The following is a 24,342-nucleotide window of genomic DNA, read 5'->3' as shown; positions in this document are numbered from 1 at the left end:
GGCCCTTGGGGGCTCCACCGCCATGACTTGTGTCTACTTCGTCCTATTTCACATGGCCGAGTTTCCTCTCTTCTAGATAAAGCTCTACCCTCGTCTCCCTCTCCTCGAGTCCTCACAAGTGGTGTCTACTTTGTATGTCGTGTTTTCGTTCTAAGCGCCTGTATTGCTGTTCTTCGATCCCCCCGAGAGCATTCTTCAGGCGCCACTCCCGCCACTAACTCATCCCTCCTTAATCCAACCTGTCTCGAACGTCACTCACCCGAAGACTCCGAATCATGGAGTGGTTAGGCCGGGCCAGAATCAACTTCACGCATTCGCCGTCCCCCGTGGCCCTCCAGGAGAAAGATGGCTCAAAGACGGATCTGCTCAAGATCTGCGAGAAGGTTACACCGCCGTGCCAGATGAACCCTCTTCTCCTGAACGGCCACTTGCAAACCATGTGGACCGCCACCAAGCAGCATGGACCTCCGGTGTACTATCGACGAAAGGTCTTCGACGCCGACTCCAAGGCTTTTGAGGGCACCTTCGCTGTCGATTTCGTCACGGAGCCGTTCGAGGAGACAGACGACACCCTGCCTCCCCGAACGGTCTACTTCAAGGACCAGGACTTTGACACGCTGGCGTCTGACGACGACCGCCCGCAGCTGGTTGTGCTTCACGGTCTTTCCGGAGGGTCTCATGAGATTTATCTCAGACATGCAATTGCACCGCTGATTGATTCGGGGAATTGGGAGATTTGCGTGGTCAACTCGAGAGGCTGCGCCAAGAGCAAGTTCACCAGCGGCACCTTGTATAACGCAAGGGCAACTTGGGATTTCAGACAGGTCGGTGCTCATCAAGAACTCCAACTGAAAACACAGCTGACATCAATTTCAACTTAGACGGTCAAGTGGTTGAGGCAGAAGTTCCCCAACCGGCCCCTGTTTGGCTTGGGCTTCTCGCTCGGTGCTAACATGTTGACAAATGTATGTTACATTCTCACCCACCAATTTCGCTTTTTCTGATGTGTATGGTATAGTACTGTGGCGAGGAGGGTACCAACTGTCTGTTGACAGCTGCTATTGTTTGCTCCAACCCTTTCAACTTGGAGGTGTCCAACAAGGCGCTGAAGAGGACTTTCATCGGCAGAGAGGTTTACCAGAGAGTTATGGGAGGTCAGTGGTTCATCCCTTGCTCCGTTCGATCTTATTCACTAATACTACCTCAGAGAGTATGAAGCAACTCATCAATGGCCACAAAGAAGATATCCAGAAGTACACCAAACTAGACTTGGAGCGCCTTCAGAAGGTTACGTATCTCTGGGAGTTTGACAGAGAAGTCCAGTACGTTGTTCGAGACCGCCATCATCCATCTTATGTCTGACCCCTACAGATGCATCAGCTGGGGATACCCCACCGAATCTGCCTACTACAGAGATGCATCATCTTGCGATGCCGTCTTGGCCATCAGAGTCCCTTTCTTGGCTCTACATGCAACGGACGATCCGGTAAGCCCCCCTACATAGCCAGAGCCCGATGATTATACTAACACAAGTTGGTAGATTGCGGTTGAAGAGGCAATCCCGTACGAGGAGTTCCGAAAGAATCCCTACACGGTTTTGTGCACAACCTCTCTGGGTGGTCATCTTTGCTGGTTCGAGCCCGGCGGCGGAAGATGGCACGCAAAGCCGGTTACAAACTTCTTCAACCACATGGCATTCAACGTCAACCACGACTCACTACCCCCCAAGACCAACGCGGCTCCCGCCACGAATGGCTCCGCAGAGTACCACTTCGACCCTGTAAAGCACAGAATGGAGATCAGAGCCAGCGACTCATGAGCAGACCAGCAAAAGTAGGGAGGCTAGAGACACTGTATAGATAAGATCGCTTCCCTTCCATTTAGATATGTCTGGAGAATATACAGGGCTATAGACAGGGAAAGAGACAAATAGATGCATCGCGAAGATGTACATTACTACCCGGCCCTCGACCCCGATGGATGCCCATGGTGATGCATTAAGCTCATGCGGAAGGGCGAGATCCGCCATGGTATCTGCTCTGAACGCCGCCAAACACTTGCAAAGGGGGTAAATAAAGATGAACAAGATTCCCCTCCCACATGTCCCAGCCCAGTCTGTTCTTTTTTTGGCACTCCCAAACGCCGCCCGTGATGCAAAATAATACCGATACGAAGATAAGAGGCGATGGACTTTTTCTACGCGAACGACACGCTCTTCTTCTTCTTCGGCTTGACGGCCTTGGATCCGGCGACGGCGATGTCGTTGATGTTATTCTCGTTCTCGGCGCCGATGTTGCGCTTGCGCTTCTTGCGGAGGGAGTCCTTGGTGTCCTCCAACTTTGCCTTCTTCTCCGCCTCCTTCTTTTCGGCCTCTACCCGGCGGGCCTCGCGAATTTCCTCCATTTGTCTCGCCTTCATCATCTTGGACTCGATCTGACCCTCCTTCTCGGCCTGGACCATGGCCAGGATGGTGTTCATGCTCTCCTAATCACTTCAGTCAGCATGCGTACTACATGCGCAGCATTACCGCGCGGTCACGGGCGCTCCTTACCCTGTCATCGACGAAAACCTTGCCCTTCTTCTTGCCCTTGGGCTTCTGCACGCCCGCGGGAACGATCGTGTTGAGCTTGGGGATGTCGAGCTCCTTCTCGGTGTAGACCTTCTTCTTGCGCTTCTTCAGCAGGGCCTCCAGGCCGGATTTGCCCTTGCCCTTCAGCGGCTTGGTGCCCTTGGGGGTGTCTCTCGATTTCCTGACGATGCCATCGGGGACGGTGCTCCTGTCGCGGTCGCTCGCCTTGCTGTTCTTGATGCCGGACTTGTTGGCGGCGTGCTTGTTCTTGATCGTTTTCGTCTTGGAAGGACCCATTTTGACTGACGCGCTGGTTCGAGATGGTCGGGTGTGGCGGTTGTTCAATTGCTGGTCGCGCGACACGAGAGTTCGAGGGACCGAGATGCGAGTTCTAGAATTTTTTTTGGTCGGCGCAGAGCGATAAGCTCACCACGCGGGAGGCGATAAGCTTGAGTGGGTCCGTTCCCCGCCATTCGACTTCAGCGCTCGCAACGCCTGAGCTGCAAATGAGAACCTTCTAAGACTTCAAGTGAGCTTCAAATGAAAATGAAAACAAAACAAAACTGCATCAACGTCACAACTCCTCAGCATCTGCAATTGATACGTCATGTGAAAAGACGACATCACTCTTCCGAGACTCAATCAAAAGTCTCGGAAACAACGTCTCGGTGGAATTGACTCGGCTCTCCGAAATGGACCACGGATTCAGGGACCGTTGCCAGGATTCGGACTCAGTCCTGGGTCCCAAAGCGCTCTTTTTGCAGCACCGCTATGATCCCTGTCAAAAATTCAGGCGGCTTGCCGTTATCGCAGTCACCCAAATCTCTCACCTCTTTCTCCCGTGACTAACAACCCTCCGTCGAACAACTCACATTCGTAGGATCAATACCTCTACAGCCCGATTTCTGAGCCATTGGCTCCCGAGCTTCGTCTTCACAACTCCTCCTCTCCTTGGTCGCATCATTGGGGGCATTCCCAATTGACAGGATGTCGCAGCCTGTCAAGAGGTTTCCTGGCCATCTGGCCCAGTTCGCGCGGTGCTACTCGGTCTCTGCTGAGAGCATTCCCGTCGCGAAGAAGAAGTACATCCCAACAGAGGGCACATATCCCCAAGGATTCCAAGCTTCTGGCATCTTGGTCGGAGTGAAGCCTGGAAACAAGACGAAGCCGGACCTGGCCCTTCTCAGCTCCGACCGTCCCTGCGCCGCCGCGGCCGTGTTCACCAAGAACAAGTTCCAGGCCGCGCCTGTCACCTTCAGCAGGGACCTGTTGAAGAAGAAGGCCAACAAGGGCATCCGCAGCGTCCTCATCAACTCGGGATGCGCCAACGCTGTCACGGGTAAGGGTGGTCTGGAGGATGCCTCTCTGATGGCTCATGCGGCGGACAAGGCCGTGGGCGGTGATGGCGATGCGTCATCAACCATCGTGATGAGCACTGGAGTCATTGGACAGAGATTGCCCATTTCGAAAATCGTCAACAACGTGCCCGCCGCCCAGGGCGCTCTGGGCTCTTCTCACAAGCACTGGCTAAGCTTTGCCACCGCCATCTGCACCACCGATACCTTCCCTAAGCTCATGTCCAAGACCTTCACTCTGCCGTCTTCACCAGGCGTTGAGTACCGCATTGCCGGTACCACCAAGGGCGCTGGTATGATTCACCCCAACATGGCTACGCTTCTCGGTGTCGTTGCCACGGACGCCCCTATCTCGCCTGCCGTTATGCCCTCGGTCCTCAAGCACGCCGTCGATCGCTCCTTCAACAGCATTACCATCGACGGTGACACCTCCACGAACGACACTCTTGCTCTGCTCGCCAACGGTGCTGCCGGCGGCAAGGAGATCGCTTCTCAGGACTCCCCCGACTACGCCGCTTTCAAGGAGGTCCTGACTGACTTCTCCATCGACTTGGCCAAGCTGATTGTCCGTGACGGCGAGGGCGCCACCAAGTTTGTCACCATCCGCGTCGTCGAGTCTGCGAGCGAGGAGGCCGCCAGAAAGATTGCCAGCACCATTGCCAGATCCCCTCTCGTCAAGACTGCGCTCTACGGCCGTGACGCCAACTGGGGCCGCATTCTGTGCGCTACCGGCTACTCTCTGGTCTCGGAACCCGGCCAGGCCGTCAACGACGTTCCCGAGGTTGTCCCTGAGAAGACCAACGTTTCGTTTGTTCCCACCGACGGCACTGCTGAGCTGAAGCTCTTGATCAACGGCGAGCCTGAGATGGTCGATGAGGCTCGGGCTTCTCAGATTTTGGAGCTTGAGGACTTGGAGATCCTGGTTAGACTGGGAACCGGCGACAAGGAAGCTACGTACTGGACCTGCGACTACAGCCATGAGTACATCACTATTAATGGTGACTACCGCACATAGAAGGAGTCTAGATCATGGTATTTTGGGGGATAAACGGAGAGTTCAGGAAAAGTTATATCAACGATACAACACGTGGTTATGTTAGACTAGAATACAGCGATTGCAATTCACACAGCGGTTCAAATCCACATCGGAGTTGTCAACTGACGAGATCGGGATTATGTTCCGAAATAGGCTAACCCACCGGAATCCAAGGACGCCGCACCGAGGCACCGAAGTGGGCTTCGTATGCTCCTATTGGAGATGCGGCACAGCCGGTGCTTTCCCCGCAGAGCTGGCCGCGAGGTGGTGCCACTACGGCTTTGAGTTTTAGAGAGTAACCGGGCGCCGAGGCGTTGTCAGGCAGGTAGCAAAGGTCTCTAAATTTCAGTTGGAGATGAGATAATCGCATGAGACGCACCGTACTTGGTGTCCCAGGTTGGATGACTTTCGATGCAGATGATGCAGATAACGTTATATACTAAGTAATCACCTCCGGGGTCTGTCAGTCACAAAGTGAAGTGTTACAAATCGTAGATATTCGTACTCCTTGCATTGAACATTTACCTAGGTAGGGAATGGCAGAGATCTGGTGGAACACAATCCACCGTCGTGAGGGGCCACTCTCAGACGCGGAGGCGGAGGTCAAGACACTGCAGTTACCCCAGGATCCCCACATTTTGGAGTCCCTGTAGCTCCAGAATCAACCTCGGCTCCGGGTCGTCTCAACGCTCATCTACCGTACGATGCAGACTAAACATTTCCCGTTCAAAAGGGAGGTGGCCTCTATGCTGTTGACCGTACATCAATCTCCTGAACCCCCGGCCTCTACAATCCACTGTGATAGACCACCCTGAGATTCAATTGTACCATTGGTTTTATCTGTCCCTAGTGTTGCCAAAATGACGTCCAAAGTTCCAGCTATCGTAAGTGCTCACTGCGGGGAGGATAGCTCGGTCGCTTCGCCTCGGTATCTAACCCAGCTCGCCACCAGGTCCTGAATCGCCTCAGCGATCGCGCCAAAGAGGCCCTCGACCTCGTCGCGAAGTTCGTCGAGGAGGAGTGTATCCCGTAAGCAACCACGCATCCGCCGCCTGTACTCCAATCCCCCCGCCACCACGACGCTGACACACTCGGAATCGCAGTGCCGACCCCGTATTGGAAGCCCAAATCGGCCAGGGCGACGCGAGATGGGACCACCACCCGGCCATCGTCGACGACCTCAAAGCCAAGGCCCAGAAGCTGGGTCTCTGGAACATGTTCCTGCCCAAAGGCCACTACAAGGAGTCTCCGGGCTTCACGAACCTTGAGTACGGCCTCATGGCCGAGTGGCTCGGCAAGTCGAGGGTCGCGTCCGAGGCCGTCAACTGCGCGGCGCCCGACACCGGCAACATGGAGGTGCTGGCCAAGTACGGCAACGAGGAGCAGAAGAAGACGTGGCTCAAGCCCTTGATGGACGGCAAGATCCGTTCTGCGTTCTTGATGACGGAGCCCGACGTCGCCTCGTCGGATGCTACGAACATTCAGCTGAGCATGCGCAAGGAGGGCAACGAATACGTCCTCAACGGTTCGGTAGGTTATGCGACCACATAGAGGTTAAAGGTGATGTGCTGACTGGAGTAGAAATGGTGGTCTAGCGGTGCTGGAGACCCTCGCTGCTCGATCTACATCGTCATGGGCAAGAGTGACCCCAACAACAAGGACGTCTACCAGCAACAGTCCGTTATTCTGGTCCCCGCGGACACCAAGGGCATCACGATCCACCGCATGCTCAACGTTTACGGCTACGACGATGCGCCCCATGGCCACGGCCACATCAGCTTTAAGGACGTCCGCGTGCCCGCAAGCAATCTCGTTCTCGGCGAAGGACGCGGCTTCGAGATCATTCAGGGCAGACTCGGCCCCGGCCGCATCCACCACGCCATGCGTACCATCGGAGCTGTAAGTCTCGAGAGATAAAATCCCCACATAATACAACTCGCTGACATACCTCCCCCAGGCCGAGCGCGCTCTCGAATGGATGCTGATGCGCATCAACGACCCCACCAAGACGCCCTTCGGCAAGCAGCTGAGGGAACACGGCGTCATCCTCGAGTGGGTAGCCAAGTCGCGCATCGAAATCGACGCCGCGCGCCTGGTCGTCCTCAACGCGGCCATCAAGATGGACGACCACGGCCCGAAGAAGGCCCTGAAGGAGATCGCCGAGGCCAAGGTCCTCGTCCCGCAGACGGCGCTGACGGTCATCGACCGGGCCATCCAGTCCTTCGGCGCCGCCGGCGTCTGCCAGGACACCCCGCTCGCCAGCTCTTGGGCCGGCATCAGGACGCTCCGTCTCGCCGACGGCCCCGACGAGGTGCATCTGCAGCAGATGGGCCGCAACGAGAACAAGAGGGGCAAGGAGGTCACGGAGAAGATCCAGAGGCAGAAGGCGAAGACGGAGCAGCTGATGGTGCAGTACAAGACCAAGACGGTACAGCCGGGAGCCAACATCAACCGGTCCAAATTGTAAGGGATGATGACAGCTGTTGGGTTGGTTTAGTATGTAGTTTGAATAGCATATCGTGTATAACAAAATCCAGGTGTCACTGGAACTGGAACGAGTGTCGATCCCTTAGCCGTTGGCCCGCCGTTCCTGTGACTCACAGCCATCGCCGGGCCACGCGCATTCTGGGGTTATATCACGAACCATGCGGCATTAAGCTCCGGGCCCGGTCACCTTGGAGATGTGTCGATATGTCCTCCTAGCGGTTCGAGACATTGCATGCCAGTAACACTGACTGGTCAGGATTTGCGCAGATGCAACCCTCCTAGGGTGCTTGACTCTTTCGCATCCCGGCCAAGGTAGAGATGGAGGGGTCAAGGCCACTCCACAGACCAGGAGCGAGATGCAATGCACAACACATCACCGAACGAACACCTTGAGCTGTGCTCCAGAGCAATTTGGATCAGGGTAGCAACGCGTCAGGAAGGTCTGGGGTGGCCGGGTTACCTAGGAAGCGCTAGAAGGGGACAGGCAAGAAAAAAGCCGGGCTGACAGCGCACCATCTCACGGACAACTGGGCTCCTTACCGCAGAGAGGCGTCCAAGTTGACAGTAGCAACGTCCAGGTAAGGTAGGTCACCCCGGACGTGGTGGCATGTCCAGCCCGTCAGGCTTGCCCGGGGCCCGCATTCCATCCCAATGGAAGCCAAAAAACTCCTTCCACTTTAAACCCCTGAACCCCTGCACCACCCAACGCCAGCCCAGAGCGACCGTTTCGTTTCTCACCCTGTTGCCCCGTCAACCGACCGAAAATTCGTTTACTTTTCCACAGCCCAGCAACTACTCTGAGGTACTCCACTGAAGACTGGACTTGAACGACCATCCGCAGGCCTGCCGTGCATCTTTTTCACATCAATTCACAAACGTCATAAACACTCCACGGCAATCTTGGTGCATGCCGCACACAAGCACTCCCATTCAAATACAAAGCCTTTCTTCTCTTCTGCATTGGCCTCACCCACCTCCATCTGTACCAAGCAAATCCACATCACATCCATCTGCCTACCTACTATTCAACCGCAACCTCAACGCATCGCATCGCATCACTGATACCAACCTTCTGCACTTTGTCGCATCGCACATACATCGCCTTTCAACTCCATCAACAGACACACATACACTCTAGCAACAATGGCCTCCAACGTTCTCGCTGAGAAGGATGTCAACACTCCTGTTGCCGCCGCTACCAACGAGCCCGGCTCCAAGGAGGTTAAGAGCATGGAATACCACCGCCAGGTCCTGCAGGACAAGATGGCCCAGGAGAAGTAGGATACTCCGCTTACCCACCACTTCCAAGCAACATGTTCTAATCTCTCGTGCCGTCAATAGCTCCAAGACATACATCTCTCCCTCTGACAACATCATGAGCCCTTGCACTGCAAAGCTCAACGCCCTCCGCAACAAGCAGGTTGGCAAGTATGTCTACCCTCCCCTTCTGCCATCTCTCAAACCTGTGCTAACCACTGCCATCCAGGGTCAAGCCGAAGTCCCTCTTCGCCCAGCACTCCGCCAAGAAGCTCGAGGGCGACGCTCTCTTCGGCAGCAGGACGCCGTCGCCCCCCAAGGAAAACGCCTTCTAGGCTCTTCGCATCTTCTTGACCAAAGTACAAAAGCTTTTGATGATGGGTTGGGCTCTCTTGTGTTATCTTTATGTTTGTCTTTCTGGGAGGGGAAGGAGTCTGCAACCTCCTCTGGCTTGTTTTTACTCCCGGAGAGAACGGGGCATCGGCGTTCAACGGGGTACCACTGTCCTTGAGGATAAAGGGACTGTACCATGACATGACACGAAACGATATCAGGTTTTCTTTCTCTGCTTCTTCTCTAGTTTTTTAATGGCTAGGATTCTGGAGGGGCTGTATCCGTCGGCTACTCATCTTTCGGTAGCCCGCATAGGAAATTCAGACTCCGCATAACATTCAACCATCGTCCTATTCGTGACTTCGTCATCTATGCCTTCCACGCGCTCACAATGTAAACCACATCCTCGTCCGCCACAACATGCCCCAGTCCTACTCTCTGCGGCACATGCCTGGCACTCGCGCCCCAAACGAGCGCATACTTGAAAGTGTCCTTGAGCGTCCTGTGGATACGGTCGCACACGTCCTCGATGGTGCTGTTGCTGCGCACGATGAGCGCCTCGCTGAAGTCCGGGTCGTCGCCCTTGCGCTTCGTGTAGATGCGGATGAGCTTGAGCTCCAGCCAGCAGCGGTCGATGACGTCCTGGATGCCGAGGTCGAGCTCGCAGCTCATGACGGCCGTCTGCGGCTCGCGCGCCAGCTTGTCGAGGAAGTCGAGCGACACGCTGTCGATCTTGTTGTACACGTACAGGCACTTGATGTACTTGCGGTGGTCCTTCATGATGACGTCGATCAGGTCGTCGACCGTCGCGTTCTCGTCGCGCACGAGCACCTCGCAGTTCAGGATCTTGTAGTCGCGCAGGATGTTGAAGACCATCTTCTCGTCCATGGCTTTCGGGGGGCTCTGGAAGGTGATCTTCATGCCGCCGGCCTTCTTGGCCTTGAGGTAGATGTTACTGCGAGATTGTCAGCAGTCAGCCGGGGGGCGTTAGGGGGTTCTCCGTACGGTGGTTCTCTGTTCAGGCGGATGCCGACGGCTTCCAGTTCGGCCTCGAGGAGGGCCCTCTGCTCCGCCTTCTTGGTCGCGTCGAGCACCATGAGGATCATGTCGCTGGTCTTGGCCGCCGAGATGACCTGTCTTCCTCTGCCCTTGCCCTCGGCGGCGCCCTCGATGATACCGGGCAGATCGAGCAGCTGGATCTCGGCGCCGCCGTACTCGAGGACGCCGGGGATGGCCGTGAGCGTCGTGAAGGCGTACGAGGCGACCTCGGACCTCGTCTTCGTGACTTTTGAGAGGAACGTCGACTTTCCGACCGAGGGGAAGCCAACGAGGGCTATTCTTGCATCACCGCTTTTGCTGACGTCGAAGCCGGCACCGCCGCCGCCGCCTGAGCCCGGGCCGGGCTCCAGAAGCTGTGCTCTTAGACGCGCGAGTTTACTGGGAATGTGTCAGCGGGGAGGTTTGGCAAAGGTCATTCGGATGGCTTACCCCTTGAGGAGACCCAAATGATATTCTAATCATGTCGGTTAATAGTGGTCGGACTTATTCGCATTCACAACATACCAGTTGCCTTGTTCTCTAGAAAGTTTTAGCATATTTTCATGACATTAAAAAGCCGGCTAGCTTGATTTCCTCTCGACATGTCAAGACCGCAAAAGCTGGCGTTTCAAATGCTCTTCATCCTGCAGAAACATTGATAAAGCATTCTTCCTCTCGCCTAAGCTTCTCGTCTTTTGGTCGCATGAACTGCGTCGAGAATCGTCCAGCTATCGGCGGTGGCTTCCTTACTTTGAGTCCTCCTCATCTCATCCTCAATCCTGATCCCGCATCGTCAGCGTCCGTCCTCATGCGCTTTGGTGCCGAGGGTCCCTACTCCTTGATCTTCTCCGTGATGTTGACCATCTTGGCGGTCTATTCGGTTTCAGAGTCTACAGACCCCGAAAAACAACCTTAAAACAAGAAAAAGACGGCAGAAGGAAGCGTCGCAGACGACTCGATGAAGGCTTCACAACTTCGAGGTGGGGCAGCCACCGACCAAGGCGTGGGAAGTCGACAGCGGCGGCAGAATTTACCGCGGGGCTGCTCGAGCCTGCAGGGTTCCCACTGACCGCTCTTAGCATGCGCCACACTTTGGTCCAACGCGGTTACGCTTACCTAATGATCGCGCGCGGCGAACCTAGAAATTCGTCTTGCGACATTCCCCCGAGCTGTCTTTCGTTCACATACGAATCGCGAATCGGCAATTACAACTACAACAACCGCAATCATGTCGGACGAAGAGGTCGCACCCCCGATAACCGAACAGGTCGATGGCGGCGAGGCGCAGGAGACGGCGCTGACGACGACCAGCACCGAAGTCGCGGCGCCGACGGAGAGGAAAGTCAAGAAGATCGTCCGCAAGAAGAAGCGCCCGGCGCGGCCCCAGGTCGACCCGTCCTTCATCACGTCGGAGCCGCCGCCGCAGACGGGAACCATCTTCAACATCTGGTACAACAAGTGGTCCGGCGGCGACCGCGAGGACAAGTACCTGTCGAAAACCCACGCCAAGGGCCGCTGCAACGTCGCCAAGGACAGCGGCTACACGAGGGCCGACCAGGTCTCCGGGAGCTACTTCTGCCTCTTCTTCGCGCGCGGCATCTGCCCCAAGGGCCAGGACTGCGAGTACCTGCACCGGCTGCCGGGCATCCACGACATGTTCAACCCGAACGTCGACTGTTTCGGCCGCGACAAGCACTCCGACTACAGAGATGATATGGGTGGTGTTGGCAGCTTCATGAGGCAGAACCGTACGATTTACGTTGGAAGGATACACGTCACAGACGACATCGAAGAGATCGTTGCGCGTCACTTTGCGGAATGGGGTCAGATCGAACGAAGTAAGTTGCACAAGCGTCGGTGTATCGGCTGGTCATTGCTAACGTTTTCCCAGTTCGCGTACTGAACACCCGCGGAGTCGCATTCATCACATATACAAACGAGGCGAACGCCCAATTCGCCAAGGAGGCGATGGCGCACCAGTCCCTGGACCACGAAGAGATCCTCAACGTCCGCTGGGCAACCGCGGACCCAAACCCCATGGCCCAAGCACGCGAGGCGAGACGTATCGAGGAGCAGGCCGCCGAGGCCATCCGACGGGCGCTTCCGGCAGAGTTTGTGGCGGAGATAGAAGGCAAAGATCCGGAAGCGAGAAAAAGACGAAAGATCGAGAGCAGCTACGGGCTCGAAGGTTACGAGGCGCCAGACGAGGTTCACTTCGCTCGCGGCGCGAATGCCGTGAACCCAGTCGGACGGGAGGGCTTCGAAGTGGAATATCAAGAACGGCCCATGATTGAGAATGGGGATGGGTCAAACCAGATGCAGTACCAGGCTCTTCCAGCACCACAAGCGCAGCCGATCCTGTCTGGTGGCATCTTCTCCAGTAGCACTCTTGCAGCTTTGAACAGTGCCAAGGTGGCTGTGGCATCGAAGCCCAAACCCGCCGCGTCTGCGGGACCATTAGTCGCATACGACAGCGACGACGATGACGAGTGAGCAGGGGAAAAGGGAGACTTGTACAATAACTGATAAAAGCGATCATGATACCCGTTGATAATGGAACATCGAGGGACACAGCCAGGTTTGCGACCTGAAAGAATTTTAACTGTTGAATATTCGTGAATACAGAACTTCGTGTCTGCCTATCCACAAGTCCATCACCGGCATCGTCTGCCCGGCCCTTTCTATGGGCGTCTCCCACTCCCTGTCAATAGCAGCCGTAATCGTCTGCTGAACCTGCGCACTAGCGAGCACCTTCTGCGCCTGGTACGGGCCGAACATGCTCGCTCTCACGGCCGCCGAGATCAGAGCCTTGACGTGGCCCATCATGAAGATGTACGCCGTCTGCTGCAATGTAAGCCCGACGAGGTTGCATATCGCGCCGAACAGGGGCGCCAGATGCGCAAACACCAAGGGCGGATCAGCCCACTCGTCGGCGCTCGTCGTCTTGCTCGACGACGTGGACTTGAGCAGCGCCGCGTAGGGCCGCAGCGTCTCGACGGCGTCGCGGGGGGCGGACGTCGCGAAGGAGCGCTCCCAGATGGAGAGCAGGGCGCGGCCCTGCGCGATGGAGGCGCGGCGGCCGACGGTGCAGATGATGGCCGCGTCGAGGTTGTCGTCCACCTCCGCGACGGTGGTCGGGTCCCGGTGCGCGGCGAGGACGAAGGGGAGCGTCGTCGAGGCGTAGGCGGAGATGGATTCCGGGAGGAAGACGTTGAAGGAGGAGCGGCCCCGGGTGTGGGCCAGGTAGGACTCGAGACCGCTGCTGAAGGCGAAGGAGCCAAGTGGCAGGGCCGAGTCCGAGAGGAGGAGGTAGTAGTGGTTTGAGAGCGTGAGGGAGGCTTTCGTGGCGTTAGTCGGGGTTTTCTATGATATGTGACATCAACGAGATGGTCGAGATGAGAGACTGACGTGAAGGTTTGGGAAGGCCTCTGGACGGCAGAGAATCCGTCTCCCCCCTGAGGCCTTTCAACTTCCCCCTCGCTGCCTCTAGGCGCGCTTCTAACTCCAACACCTCCTTTTCAGCATCGTCAATGGACTCGTCTCTTCCCATTGAAGAGGATGAGGGGTGCATGGAAGAAGTTGGAGGTGATAAGCTTTTGGAGCCCCTGCATTTTGGGGATGAAGAGACCCTTCAGCGGCATCGGCGGGGGGACACCCCACTGGATTGGAACCCGCTGAGTGACATCGGACGCGCTGCGGGCTGCGAGCAAGGATGCGCCTCGGCGTCTGCTCTCGTCCCACTCGCCGTCCAGACTGCTCGGCTTCGGGGATTGATGGAGCAAAAAAGGACTTCCAATTCAACTAAGCAGAGAGCAGAGAGGGTAGCAAACGACCATCGTACGATTTTCACCAATCAGATTTCATCAAAGTCCGACTTCCTCTCACTTTGTTGTGATCAAAGATTCGCCCTCCCGTCGACCGACCTAATTACTCAATCTCGTTCACACACTCGACGACTCATCGGTCTTGGGAGTAGACCGTCGCCGACGTCATCACTTTTGCCCGCACGCGACCCGGCCCGCTTCCCGGCCGCGCCATGCCCGCGAGATGAAGTCGCACGACCAGATGAAGAGCGTCGAGGCCAACGACGCCGCGTGGGAAGCAACCCGGGGAGCCGTCATCGGAGCGGCGAGATGGGGTCTCGGAGCGGCGGTCCTCGGCGCCGTCGCGTACAAGTTCTCGCCGCTGTACAAGGGCCTAACGATTCAGTTCAAATGGTAATTTGCGTCACGCGACAGCTGTCGCTTGGTTCACCTTTAGTTCGGACGGGCTGACACGGCATGCAGCTACGTGCAAATGTCCGCCATGGTGCTGGGTAGCATGCTCGAGGCGGATCACAGGTTAAGAGAATACGAGGCCAAGGTGAGGATGCAGAAGCGCATCCTGAGGGACAGAGCCAAGTGGGAGAGGTTTGAGCAGGAGTTCCTTGAGAACCCATCCGAGAAGAAATAAAACGCAGGGATTACCGACACATCAATGAGGGTATGATTCACCCAAGATGACCTGAAATGTTCTCATTTTACTGTATAACACCGGATATTCAAATCCATGATTTTTGGTACACGTCAAGGTGCCACAGACCTAAATCCCACAACGCCGAATCATGCAAGTCATTAGTTCCCACCAGAGGTAGGTCTGCCAGCTTTACGGTCTCGTTATTTTGACGGCGCGTCGAACTTCTTGGGGTCCATGTTGATCTTGCAGAGCCTCGCCACGCAACCACTCAATTGCAGCAGCGTCTGCACTCCCTCGAGAATCTTCATGTGCGTAAAGCCAATCTCCTTGATGAACTCCAGCTTGGAGTGTTCGCTGAGCGTGGGGATCGTCTTGGTGACCTTAAACATGGTGCTGATGATGTCGTGGCTCGAGTAACCCAGCTCCCACAACTCCCTCAGGCTATCCAGCGCCGAGTCGACGTTTCCCTCGTAGCATGCCTTGAGCATAGCCTGAACCTTGATCGGGTGCGGGGAGTCGACGACCTTGAAGACGTTGTCGCCGGACACGAAGCCGAAACCGGCAAAGGTCGACTGTAGGTTGTTGATGGCTTGTCGCATATCACCCTCGGCGCTGAACACGAGCGCTGCCAGACCGTCGTCGCTGTACTCCACCTTCTCGGCCTCGATGATTTGCAGAAGACGCTTGACGACCTGCTCGTCGGTGAGACGTGCGTAGCGCAGGATGGCGCAACGGGACTGCAGCGGCTCGATGATCTTGTTGGACTGGTTGCAAGCGAAGGCGAAGCGGGTCGTGTTTGAGTAGATCTCCATCGTGCGGCGGAGGGCCTGCTGCGCGCCTGATGTCATGCTGTCGGCTTCGTCAAGAATGACGAGCTTGTGGCGGCCTTGGGGCAGGGTGACCTTCTTCTGGGCGAAGCCCTTGATGCGGTTACGGACGACGTCGATACCTGCAACCTGGAGTCAGCAATTGCCATGAGTAGCGGGTTGGTGATCTCATACCTCTCTCATCGGAGGCGTTCAGCTCTAGCACGGCCTCCTTGTACGATTCTCCCAGCAATTGTCTCGCCAGGCAAAGCACACTTGTCGTCTTTCCGATACCAGGCATGCCTGAGATGATGACGTGTGGCATGTTTCCCTCCTTCGCAATGATCTTCAATCGATCGATCGTTTCGGTGTTTCCGACAACGTCGTCCAGGAATACCGGACGGTATTTCTCGACCCTAAAGTACGCATCAGTATCCAGCCCCCGCGATCACGACCGGGAAACCTACCATGGGAGCTCGTAGTTAGGAACACCATTTGACGCGGCTGTCAAAGCTTTCTTAGCCGCAGATGTTGATGACTCGCCAGCCTCTTCGGGCTTCGTGATTGACTTCTGTGCAGGCATGGTGTCTGAACCTATTGAGGTTGTCGTGAAGATGTACACCGAAATGCTGGTCAGAGTTTCTGTGCAGATGGCTGACCAGAGCACTTTACGCGATGCTGCTAGAAAAGACGCGTCTGGCGAAAGACGCTAAACTAAATTGGGCCAAGTGCATCTGAGCGAAGGGGCCCCACTATCCCCGCCGTCTCTTTGCAGTGCGGGCAGCGGGCCGATGCCTCTACTTGATGGTCCGTGCATATATCGGGAAGTTGTCCATCTTCCGCTGTCGGCAACTTGTCCAACATCTCTTCGTTCATACCTCCGACCATGTGCTATACCTGAGGGCTATCCAGCCATGACGCCTGTTCCCTCGTCGCGCCGTGTGCGCTCGCGTCGAGTTGCTGAAGAAGATCGCAAGAGGGCACCTCGAGCCTGCACCCGGTGTAAAGCCCGTAAGAACAAATGCATCGAGACGCCATCGGGTATCTGCCAGCGATGCCAGCTAGGATCCTACGACTGCAGCTTTGAGCGGCAAGAAACACAAACACCTGGACCAAGGGAGCGAAGTTCGGCACGAGATCAAGATCAAACACAAAGTCTGCATTCGACACCGGAACCCCAGCGTCTTGCCGATGGCCCAGAGGACCATCCCTCCCGGCGGGACCTCTGTTCGGACGGTGACGCACCTGAGAACTTCATGTGGCCCCGATTTTTGTCCCGCCTCAGGAATGCCTTCTATCTCGACCCAGAACCAACACCAGCTGAGCGTGAAGTGATGAGTCTCGAGGCTCGTCTATCACACGCCATACCCGATCGTCAGTCCGCGGAAGCACTTCGCTTGCAGGCGGCCATCGACAGCCTGCCGCCACCTGAGGTGGCTGCTTTTCTGGTACAGTTGTGCATCAAACATGGCACAGACTGTTTCTTCTACTTTGATCGGCAAATATTTCAATCAGACTTCTCTGACTTTTTCTATAATACTGATTCCCCTCTCCGTCGCGATGCCAGCTTCGTGTGTCTACTACTCTCCGTTCTTGCCCTTGGTAGTCAGTGGACTCCTCGAGCCCACCCACACGGTTTAGAGGCTCATCCGTATGCTAATTCTGCCCGAGGTGACCCTGGGAGAATCTTTTGTGAGCATGCACGTGTGCTCATGGCAGATACTATGGACCGAGTTAGCATACACTCAGTCGAGGCAGCGTTCGTACTAGGGGTTTACCTTATGCCCTCAAGTGCGATCGGCGCCTCGTACCTATATATGGGACTTGCTTTGAGAAAGGCGCTTGCACTCGGGCTCCATCTAGAATCAGACGACTCTGATATGAACCGTCGAGAGCAAGAGGTGCGGCGTCGGCTATGGTGGGCCATCTACTCGCTTGAAAGGCATGCCCTTGAATGAGACGCGATCCATCTGGAAGTCTTCAACTGACAGAACCTTAGGACACTGACTATCAAACTGAATCGGCCACGCTCTGTGGCCCAAGACATCGTGAAGGCCAAGTTACCGAGCTTCAGGGCCGACCTGGACCACAGTGATCATCGATCCAATATCGATTACCAGATCGCCAATGCGGAGTTTGTGAAAATTATTGATACTCTTATTGAACCTGCGTAAGCCCTCGACTCAACTCAAATGCTTCATATACTGATACTATGATGCAAAGGAATTGGTCAAGCAGCTCGCCACCTCCCCCAAAAGAGTATGAGTCGACCCTCAAGTCTTGGAAAACGTCGGTGCAGCACGATGTCAGCATTGTAAATTTGCATCCCAAGTCGCCTCACTATCGTGCTATCTTTCATCTCTGGTTAAACTACCATTTTGCATGGATCGCTATTGGCAAATCGTCGGTCGTCGCTATGGTACGACAACGACTACGATCAGGACTACGCGATTCCGAAAGCCATGATGCGGATGAATCTTTAAACCTGCTTGGACAGTTCCAGTCTTGTCGTCGTGCAGCCAAGAAAATGCTCAACCTGCTTGAGATGGCCAACAACTCAGGCAATCTTGCGCCCAGTTCCTTTACCGATTTTCAGGGCTGCAGCATTGCCACCATCATTCTTATTCTCACAGGTATCTGCGAGAGGGACCCGTCATATGAGACTCAAGTTGCGTTTGGTTTGACTTGTCTCCGCAAGATGGCAAATATGCACACAGCGGGCCGTATCGCGGTAAGCTTCGTGGAAGCTTTGGTATCTATTGCTGCAGAAGCACGCGCGAGGCTGCGGAATGACCGTGGGGCCCCAGAACATGGAGAAGAAGACTCAGATGCAGCGAGCTACGCAATCTGGGCCGACTGGTTCTCTGGTGTTGCCGGGCCACCTGGGAGCGATCAACCGACCGATACGGTGGCAGTACCAAACGAACCAAGAGCTACAAGGACAGCAGCCAATACCATGCCCATGTGGGAAGAGGCTTCTGCCCTTCTACGACTTCGGAATCCATCTACACCAGATGAAAGTTACGCACAATCGCCGTCGAACTTCAACATGGGAGAAACATCCTTCGAAGCGGATCTGAACGACGACTTCAACGAAAACCGGATGCAACTAATGGGTCTTACTGGAATCGACATGTTGGATTTCGGATTCGGGCCGGAGTAGTGCCAGTACCCAATCCTATTTACACTTCGTTAGACGGGTATAAGACCGTATCGGCGCCAACAAAATCCTCCTTCAGACTCCGGATGCTGGTGAAGCGTGCTAGGAGATTGGTGCTCGTGGCCTTGTCGTTGGTTCCGCTGGCTCGACCGCCCCCAAACGGCTGATGTCCGACAACCGCGCCGCTGCTTTTGCTGTTGATGTAGAAGTTACCAGCAGAGTGACGCAAGCCCTTCTCTGCGGCCTCAATGGCCTCCCTGTCCCGGGCGAAAACCGCGCCCGTCAAGCCAAACTGCGTTGTCGAATTAATGACGGGAAGTAGCTCCTCGTACTTCTCGTCAGGGTAGACGTAGGCAGTCAGGATGGGCCCGAAGAACTCCGTCTTCATCAAATCATTCGCAGCGTTGCTCGTTTGGAAGATGGTAGGCGAGACGAACCAGCCCTTGCTCTTGTCGGCGACACCGCCAGCCAAGAGTTCGACTTCAGGGTCGTTCTTTGCCTGATCGATGACCGCCTCGAGCTTTTTCCAAGATCGTTCATGAATAACCGGTCCGATGAAGTTGTCGGCCTCCTCAGGCGAACCAACCTTCAGTTGGCTGGTCTCCTTCAGAAGCATCTCCTTGAACTCCGGCCAAACTGACTCCGCGACATACAGACGAGACGTCGCCGAGCACTTTTGCCCCTGATACTCAAAGGCGCCCCTAATGGTGTTGACCACGGCGTTCCGGACATCCGCACTGCCATGAACGAGATGGAAGTTCTTGCCGCCCGTTTCGCCAACCACACGGGGATAGCTCTCGTACCTCCCCTCCGCAACGCCTGCTCCAATCTTGCCGTATAGCTGTCTGAACACATCCGTTGAGCCGGTGAAATGGAGGGCGGCGAATTTGGGATGCTGGAGGATGGTTGAGGTGATAGCTTCAGGCTCCCCAGGGATAAGCTGGATGACATTGGGCGGGAGGCCGGCTTCTTGGAAGATCTTGAGGAGGAGATGGCTTGAGTACAGGGCGTAGTCGGAAGGCTTCCATAGGACGACGTTTCCCATGATGGCCGGGGCCACTGTCAGGTTGGCGCCGATTGCTGTGAAGTTGAAGGGACTGATGGCATAGACGAAGCCTTCAAGAGGGCGATACTCGGTTCGACTTTGAAGTCTCAGTCAGCGGAAGACCTGTTGGACTTCCAGTGATTCGATGACTTACTTCCAGACTCCAGCATCGTTCATGGTGTTTTGCTGCTTGTACAGCTCAGAGGCGTAGTGGACGTTGAACCTATCGAGCAAATTCCCGTTAGCGAACTTGGAGATAAAGATTCCGATTTGGAGATTAATTACCGCAAAAAGTCACAACTCTCAGCTGCCGAGTCGATCTCGGCTTGCCAGATATTCTTTCCCTGCCCCAGCATTGTCGCGGCCATGATGTCGTGGCGATACTTACCCGCAATGAGCTCGGCGGCGCGAAGGAACACCGCCGCACGATCAGTGAAGGACTTATTCTCCCAAGTAGACTTTGCCTCCAACGCCCTTTCGATTGCCGTGTTCACCTGTTCGGGGCTAGTTTGGGAATATTTCGCCAAGACCGTAGAGTGGTCGCTGGGGATCTTCTGCTTGGCAATTGCTAGCCTATTATCCTAAAAGGGAGGAAGATGCCCAGTCAGCGCTGCAGTCTTTGGTCTTTATGGGAAGTTCATGAAGTCGTCTTGCCTCTTGAAGCGGTACTTGAGATGGAATGCGTATAGGAAGGTTGCTTTTGAGTTGAGCAATGGCATCTTGGAGCTTCTGGCGCTCTACCGATCCCTTGGCGTAGTTGGGCTTTCACCACCAGTCGTCAGTTTGACACTAATAGATTCAAGGAAGCTTTAGTACCGACATTGGGTTCATTGCGAACAGGAGGTGCTTTGAAAGTACCGAAATACCTGGCACTTCGAAGACAACGGCCAGGAGCGTAGAAGCCCTGTGGTGGCCCAGCTCTTGTGAGAGGCCTCGACAGGTTCCGGAGCATAGATGACGGCATTGTTTCTTTTACACCAACTCAACGAAGATGCAGCTTAACAAACTGATTCAAATCACGCAGAGTGCAATTTTTATAGGACATATCAAAGTCAGCCCGTGGTTTCATTGCGTCGCAGTGTCTTCCCGACGCAACGAGCGCGTTGCCGATAGCATCGGCATTTCACGCACACTGCCGATGGGCAACTAGCCGGCGTCATGCAGGAGCCGACGAACAATCAACCCCGCTCCAATACCTGATAGTGAGATTTGAATCGACATCGGAACACCGATAGCGGAAGGCGGGATGCCTCTCAGTCAATCATTGCGTTGAGCAGCTCTTTCCTCTTGGTTGGCGTCATCGCGTTGCGTGCATGTTTAATCGTATTCTGCATCATTGGCAAGATGGGCAGTGCGACTCTCGAATCAGTCAAAGACATCACTGCAGGCGCCGCAGGAGGTGTTGCTCAGGTTCTCATAGGTGTGTGTTCAAGTTCAACAGGGCCTCAAGATTGGAGTTGATATGACGCAAAGTGATGACGAAATTCTAGGCCAACCGTTTGGTAAGTACTCTCGGGCTCAGGACTACCATTCCACCGCTATATTTCTTCTAAATATACAGATACACTATATGTTTACTTGAGACTGACAAAGCTTTTGATGTCCAGATCTTGTGAAAGTTCGACTTCAGACACAAGGTGGAGGAAATGCCTTGGGCTTGGTCCGTGAAGTTTGGGCCCGAGAAGGACCTGCTGCATTTTACAAGGTGAGACGACTCACATACCGTGAAGCACAAATTGATCTCACGGCACTCGTTGATTTCAGGGAACTTTGGCACCTTTGCTTGGTGTAGGAGCATGTGTAAGTCGAATGAAATGCCAAGACCGCGAAACGCAGCTCAACTCGACTATAGGTCAGCATTCAATTCGGCGCTTTCCAATTCTTCCGTCGTCAACTCGAAGAGATTCGAGGGGTTTCAGCAACCAACAACGTATCCCTCTCGCTTTCCGACTTCTATTTGGCTGGCGGAGCAGCCGGCTTGACAAACAGCATCATCTCCGGCCCCATTGAGCATGTCCGGATCCGACTACAAACGCAGCCCAGCGGCACGAACCGCTTATACAAAGGCCCGTGGGACTGCGTTCGTACCATCAACCAACATTCCGGTCTGAAGGGTCTGTACAGGGGTCAGGTCGTCACCCTGTTCAGAGAGTTCCACGGGTACGGAATTTGGTTCGCCGCGTATGAAGGGCTCGTCCGTTTGGCCATGGAGCGAGATGGTATCAGAGACAGAAGCGACGTACCGAGCTGGGAGATTGCGGTCTGTGGAGGTTTGGCTGGTGAAGCTCTGTGGTTGGGAAGTCATCCTTTGGATGTCATTAAGAGCAAGATGCAGAGCGACGGGTTCGGGAAGGATCAGAGGTACAGGAACATGAGAGACGCTTTCCGGCAGACTTGGAGAGAAGGGCGTTTTCGGGCGATGTTCCGGGGTTTGGGTCCTGCTTTATTGAGGGCTATGCCAGTTTCAGCCGGGACTTTTGCGACGTAAGTTTCCCACTCATCTTGTCCCAACTACCCAGATTAAGATACTGACTCTACTGTTCAGTGCCGAGATTGTTCGATCAGCTATGAACTAAGGAAAACTATGTCTAAACTGGAGCTTACAAGCGAGTCAAGGCTGTTGTGATTTGCTTCATGTATATAAGTGTGATGGGAGCAAGAATAACCTATCATAACTGTCAGGTCTTTGAAATCATACTTTATCATACTGAATAGTCGGTGGATTGAAACTTCGGTGTATTATCTAACGAAAAGAAATACTGCTCCTAAACCTCCTCCATACCTCGGTCTTCAACGCCTCAAACTCGGACTTCGTACGAGACACAGCATCCCGGTTCTCTACAGCTCGTCTGAGGAGATACGAAAGGCAATCCCCCAAAGAACCCCAACTCAGGCATTTGTACACCTCAACTGGAGCCATTCCCTTTGCTCCCTTTTCCTTCAGCTCGACGTCCGCCTGTTGCAACAGACTGAAGCTCACTTCATCGGCCATACCGAGTAACTGTCCGTACTGTATCTTCGTCAACGGCTGCCCACTTTTGACTCTAGACTGCTGCAGTTCGTTGGCGGCGAGAACACTGTGCTTGTTGTGCGTGGCGAGGAAAAGCTCCAGCTGGGGAAATGTCTCGCCTCCAGCCGCACCAAAGTCCCTATAACTCTGGGATAAGAGCCCCTTTGCGACGCTGTCATATGAATCGTCCGTATCCTCTTTGGTGTCGTTGATCAGATGGCGTGGCTCGGAACTGATGTAAGCGCCGCGAACCAACTTGACCCCGAGAACGAAGTCGTCATTTTTGGCTACCTTCATGTGCTCGTAAAGAGTATCGGGCGTGCTTTTGAGGTACGCCTGGTATGTGTTATATACCACAGCACCTTTACCGTTCGTATTGAATTGGCGCATGAGATCGAGCGCCACCGTGTCTATTCCGGGCTGTACTTTGACTTGCTCAGCATCCACGAAGATGCGAGCCTTTCTCTCGACGGCCCGGGAGCATACTTCGGCGAGTGCTTCTTTCATCTGCTTTGGAAGAGGTCGGCCTGATGACAGGGTCTCAGATACCGCCGGGCCGGCACCCGTGAGTCTATAAAGATAGTCAGTCGATCGATGCTGTCGCTAGTTTTTAGGGGAAAGGCCTACTTGAGAGCCAGAATGTCGCCTTCGCCGAGCATTTCTACCGTAGTCAATACTCCTTCGCGCCATGCATCAATACCAGAGTCCTTCTCGGTCTCTGATGCAGTGCTTTCCTCTTTCATTCCTCGCCCAACTTCTTCCTCAGTTCGATTATCGACAACAATCTCGCGGGCGTAAGTAAGAATCGCTCCACGGAATCCCATCCGCTTGATTTCGCTGATGGTCGAAGTCACCTCGGCTTGGTTTTCGCCAGCGCAGAAGTGATTGTACATGGTGCGCTTCATCAACCCATGTAGTAAAGGGTTTCTCTGAACATCGAACACCCAAAACGGGGGCGAGTTGTTCAGAAAACGGAGAGTTGCGAGGGCGGGACTCAGCAAGGTTCGGTGGGAGGAGATGGTTGCTACTAGAAGCGATCGCAGAAGGACTTTGAGGGGGAGCTTGGAGTGTGGTGGGAGGACAGTTGTTGCTTTGGTGGTTTTTGAAGTGAATTGAAGCTGTCGCGGGGTATGAGACACATGATGGGCTTTGAAAGTGAGTTGTCTACTGAAGCAACTCCCGACTTGGGTGCGGGACGAAGATAGTCGATACATCTTGCTTCGGTTTGCTTGAGATCATGAGAAGTGTGGCATTTTGGTCTTGCTTTGGTTGTATAACGCAGGATATAGAGTGATACATGAGCTCATGAGTTGGAGGGGTTCTCTCCCGCTTCTCACGTCGTCGGCTGTGCGGTTTCGGAGGAGTGTACCGTAACCGACGTCGGGCACTGTGCCATCGGCAACGTAGCTCGCAACGGCATGACTTATTCAAAGTCCATAATAACAAGTGGCAACGCGTAAACGTTCTAACACGTCCTTTTACATTACATATGATTTATATGAATTAAAAAAGCTTAACAATGTGTGTCCCTAGACAATGAAATCACGAAATCAGAGTTGTAAGTAGCGATGACGGCAACATATGGGATGGAGATTTATTCCCGCTCACTGTCGCAGAAACGGGGGTGACTTCATATAAATTACTTAACTCAAATAAATTTGATCTTAAGTTGAATGGCTTTCTAAGGTGAAAGTGAAAAGGTGTTCAAGTCCACACAGGTGTTTAACGACGAATTATTCCAGCTCCATTAAGAAGCTTGCGAGTTGGCCCCTGCTTCTTCTGGAATTAAGG

General features: G+C 54.6%; 12 protein-coding genes across 12 annotated transcripts; 7 read left to right on the top strand and 5 right to left on the bottom strand.

Moving 5' to 3' along the window:
- Nucleotides 1-275: 275 nt before the first annotated feature.
- CkaCkLH20_01317 (uncharacterized protein) lies at nt 276-1,819 on the top strand (the record flags this gene model as incomplete). Its single annotated transcript, XM_038884036.1, has 6 exons — nt 276-824; nt 882-965; nt 1,019-1,154; nt 1,208-1,322; nt 1,372-1,486; nt 1,541-1,819. The coding sequence occupies 6 exons, from the start codon at nt 276-278 to the stop codon at nt 1,817-1,819; spliced, it is 1,278 nt and encodes a 425-aa protein (XP_038750628.1).
- A 377-nt stretch (nt 1,820-2,196) lies between these two features.
- CkaCkLH20_01316 (60s ribosomal subunit assembly export protein loc1) lies at nt 2,197-2,866 on the bottom strand (the record flags this gene model as incomplete). The annotated part of the gene is made up of 2 exons (XM_038884035.1): nt 2,197-2,484; nt 2,552-2,866. 2 exons carry the CDS (start codon nt 2,864-2,866, stop codon nt 2,197-2,199), a joined length of 603 nt encoding a protein of 200 aa, XP_038750627.1.
- A 690-nt stretch (nt 2,867-3,556) lies between these two features.
- Nucleotides 3,557-4,939, top strand: CkaCkLH20_01315 (uncharacterized protein; the record flags this gene model as incomplete). Its single annotated transcript, XM_038884034.1, has 1 exon — nt 3,557-4,939. The coding sequence occupies one exon, from the start codon at nt 3,557-3,559 to the stop codon at nt 4,937-4,939; it is 1,383 nt and encodes a 460-aa protein (XP_038750626.1).
- Nucleotides 4,940-5,820: 881 nt separating this feature from the next.
- Nucleotides 5,821-7,427, top strand: CkaCkLH20_01314 (uncharacterized protein; the record flags this gene model as incomplete). The annotated part of the gene is made up of 5 exons (XM_038884033.1): nt 5,821-5,874; nt 5,913-5,989; nt 6,064-6,490; nt 6,542-6,859; nt 6,918-7,427. 5 exons carry the CDS (start codon nt 5,821-5,823, stop codon nt 7,425-7,427), a joined length of 1,386 nt encoding a protein of 461 aa, XP_038750625.1.
- A 1,163-nt stretch (nt 7,428-8,590) lies between these two features.
- On the top strand, nt 8,591-9,039 carry CkaCkLH20_01313 (uncharacterized protein; the record flags this gene model as incomplete). Its single annotated transcript, XM_038884032.1, has 3 exons — nt 8,591-8,724; nt 8,789-8,875; nt 8,934-9,039. The coding sequence occupies 3 exons, from the start codon at nt 8,591-8,593 to the stop codon at nt 9,037-9,039; spliced, it is 327 nt and encodes a 108-aa protein (XP_038750624.1).
- Nucleotides 9,040-9,406: 367 nt separating this feature from the next.
- On the bottom strand, nt 9,407-10,939 carry CkaCkLH20_01312 (GTP-binding protein; the record flags this gene model as incomplete). The annotated part of the gene is made up of 6 exons (XM_038884031.1): nt 9,407-9,992; nt 10,043-10,474; nt 10,526-10,550; nt 10,601-10,615; nt 10,826-10,854; nt 10,911-10,939. The coding sequence occupies 6 exons, from the start codon at nt 10,937-10,939 to the stop codon at nt 9,407-9,409; spliced, it is 1,116 nt and encodes a 371-aa protein (XP_038750623.1).
- Nucleotides 10,940-11,303: 364 nt separating this feature from the next.
- Nucleotides 11,304-12,568, top strand: CkaCkLH20_01311 (uncharacterized protein; the record flags this gene model as incomplete). The annotated part of the gene is made up of 2 exons (XM_038884030.1): nt 11,304-11,913; nt 11,967-12,568. 2 exons carry the CDS (start codon nt 11,304-11,306, stop codon nt 12,566-12,568), a joined length of 1,212 nt encoding a protein of 403 aa, XP_038750622.1.
- A 105-nt stretch (nt 12,569-12,673) lies between these two features.
- Nucleotides 12,674-13,646, bottom strand: CkaCkLH20_01310 (urease accessory protein; the record flags this gene model as incomplete). Its single annotated transcript, XM_038884029.1, has 2 exons — nt 12,674-13,413; nt 13,484-13,646. 2 exons carry the CDS (start codon nt 13,644-13,646, stop codon nt 12,674-12,676), a joined length of 903 nt encoding a protein of 300 aa, XP_038750621.1.
- Nucleotides 13,647-14,122: 476 nt separating this feature from the next.
- CkaCkLH20_01309 (imidazoleglycerol-phosphate dehydratase) lies at nt 14,123-14,527 on the top strand (the record flags this gene model as incomplete). Its single annotated transcript, XM_038884028.1, has 2 exons — nt 14,123-14,292; nt 14,362-14,527. The coding sequence occupies 2 exons, from the start codon at nt 14,123-14,125 to the stop codon at nt 14,525-14,527; spliced, it is 336 nt and encodes a 111-aa protein (XP_038750620.1).
- A 203-nt stretch (nt 14,528-14,730) lies between these two features.
- On the bottom strand, nt 14,731-15,919 carry CkaCkLH20_01308 (replication factor C; the record flags this gene model as incomplete). The annotated part of the gene is made up of 3 exons (XM_038884027.1): nt 14,731-15,479; nt 15,532-15,752; nt 15,804-15,919. 3 exons carry the CDS (start codon nt 15,917-15,919, stop codon nt 14,731-14,733), a joined length of 1,086 nt encoding a protein of 361 aa, XP_038750619.1.
- Nucleotides 15,920-17,863: 1,944 nt separating this feature from the next.
- CkaCkLH20_01307 (uncharacterized protein) lies at nt 17,864-18,499 on the top strand (the record flags this gene model as incomplete). The annotated part of the gene is made up of 1 exon (XM_038884026.1): nt 17,864-18,499. The coding sequence occupies one exon, from the start codon at nt 17,864-17,866 to the stop codon at nt 18,497-18,499; it is 636 nt and encodes a 211-aa protein (XP_038750618.1).
- Nucleotides 18,500-18,518: 19 nt separating this feature from the next.
- Nucleotides 18,519-23,552, bottom strand: CkaCkLH20_01306 (uncharacterized protein; the record flags this gene model as incomplete). Its single annotated transcript, XM_038884025.1, has 5 exons — nt 18,519-19,638; nt 19,696-19,764; nt 19,827-20,035; nt 22,324-23,122; nt 23,179-23,552. 5 exons carry the CDS (start codon nt 23,550-23,552, stop codon nt 18,519-18,521), a joined length of 2,571 nt encoding a protein of 856 aa, XP_038750617.1.
- Between the last annotated feature and the right edge of the window lie 790 nt (nt 23,553-24,342).

This window comes from Colletotrichum karsti (genome assembly GCF_011947395.1).
Source record: "Colletotrichum karsti strain CkLH20 chromosome Unknown Scaffold3, whole genome shotgun sequence".
In the NCBI taxonomy this organism is placed as follows: domain Eukaryota; kingdom Fungi; phylum Ascomycota; class Sordariomycetes; order Glomerellales; family Glomerellaceae; genus Colletotrichum; species Colletotrichum karsti.
The sequence above is the reverse complement of the archived record's forward strand: the minus strand, read 5'-3'. Positions and strand labels throughout refer to the sequence as shown.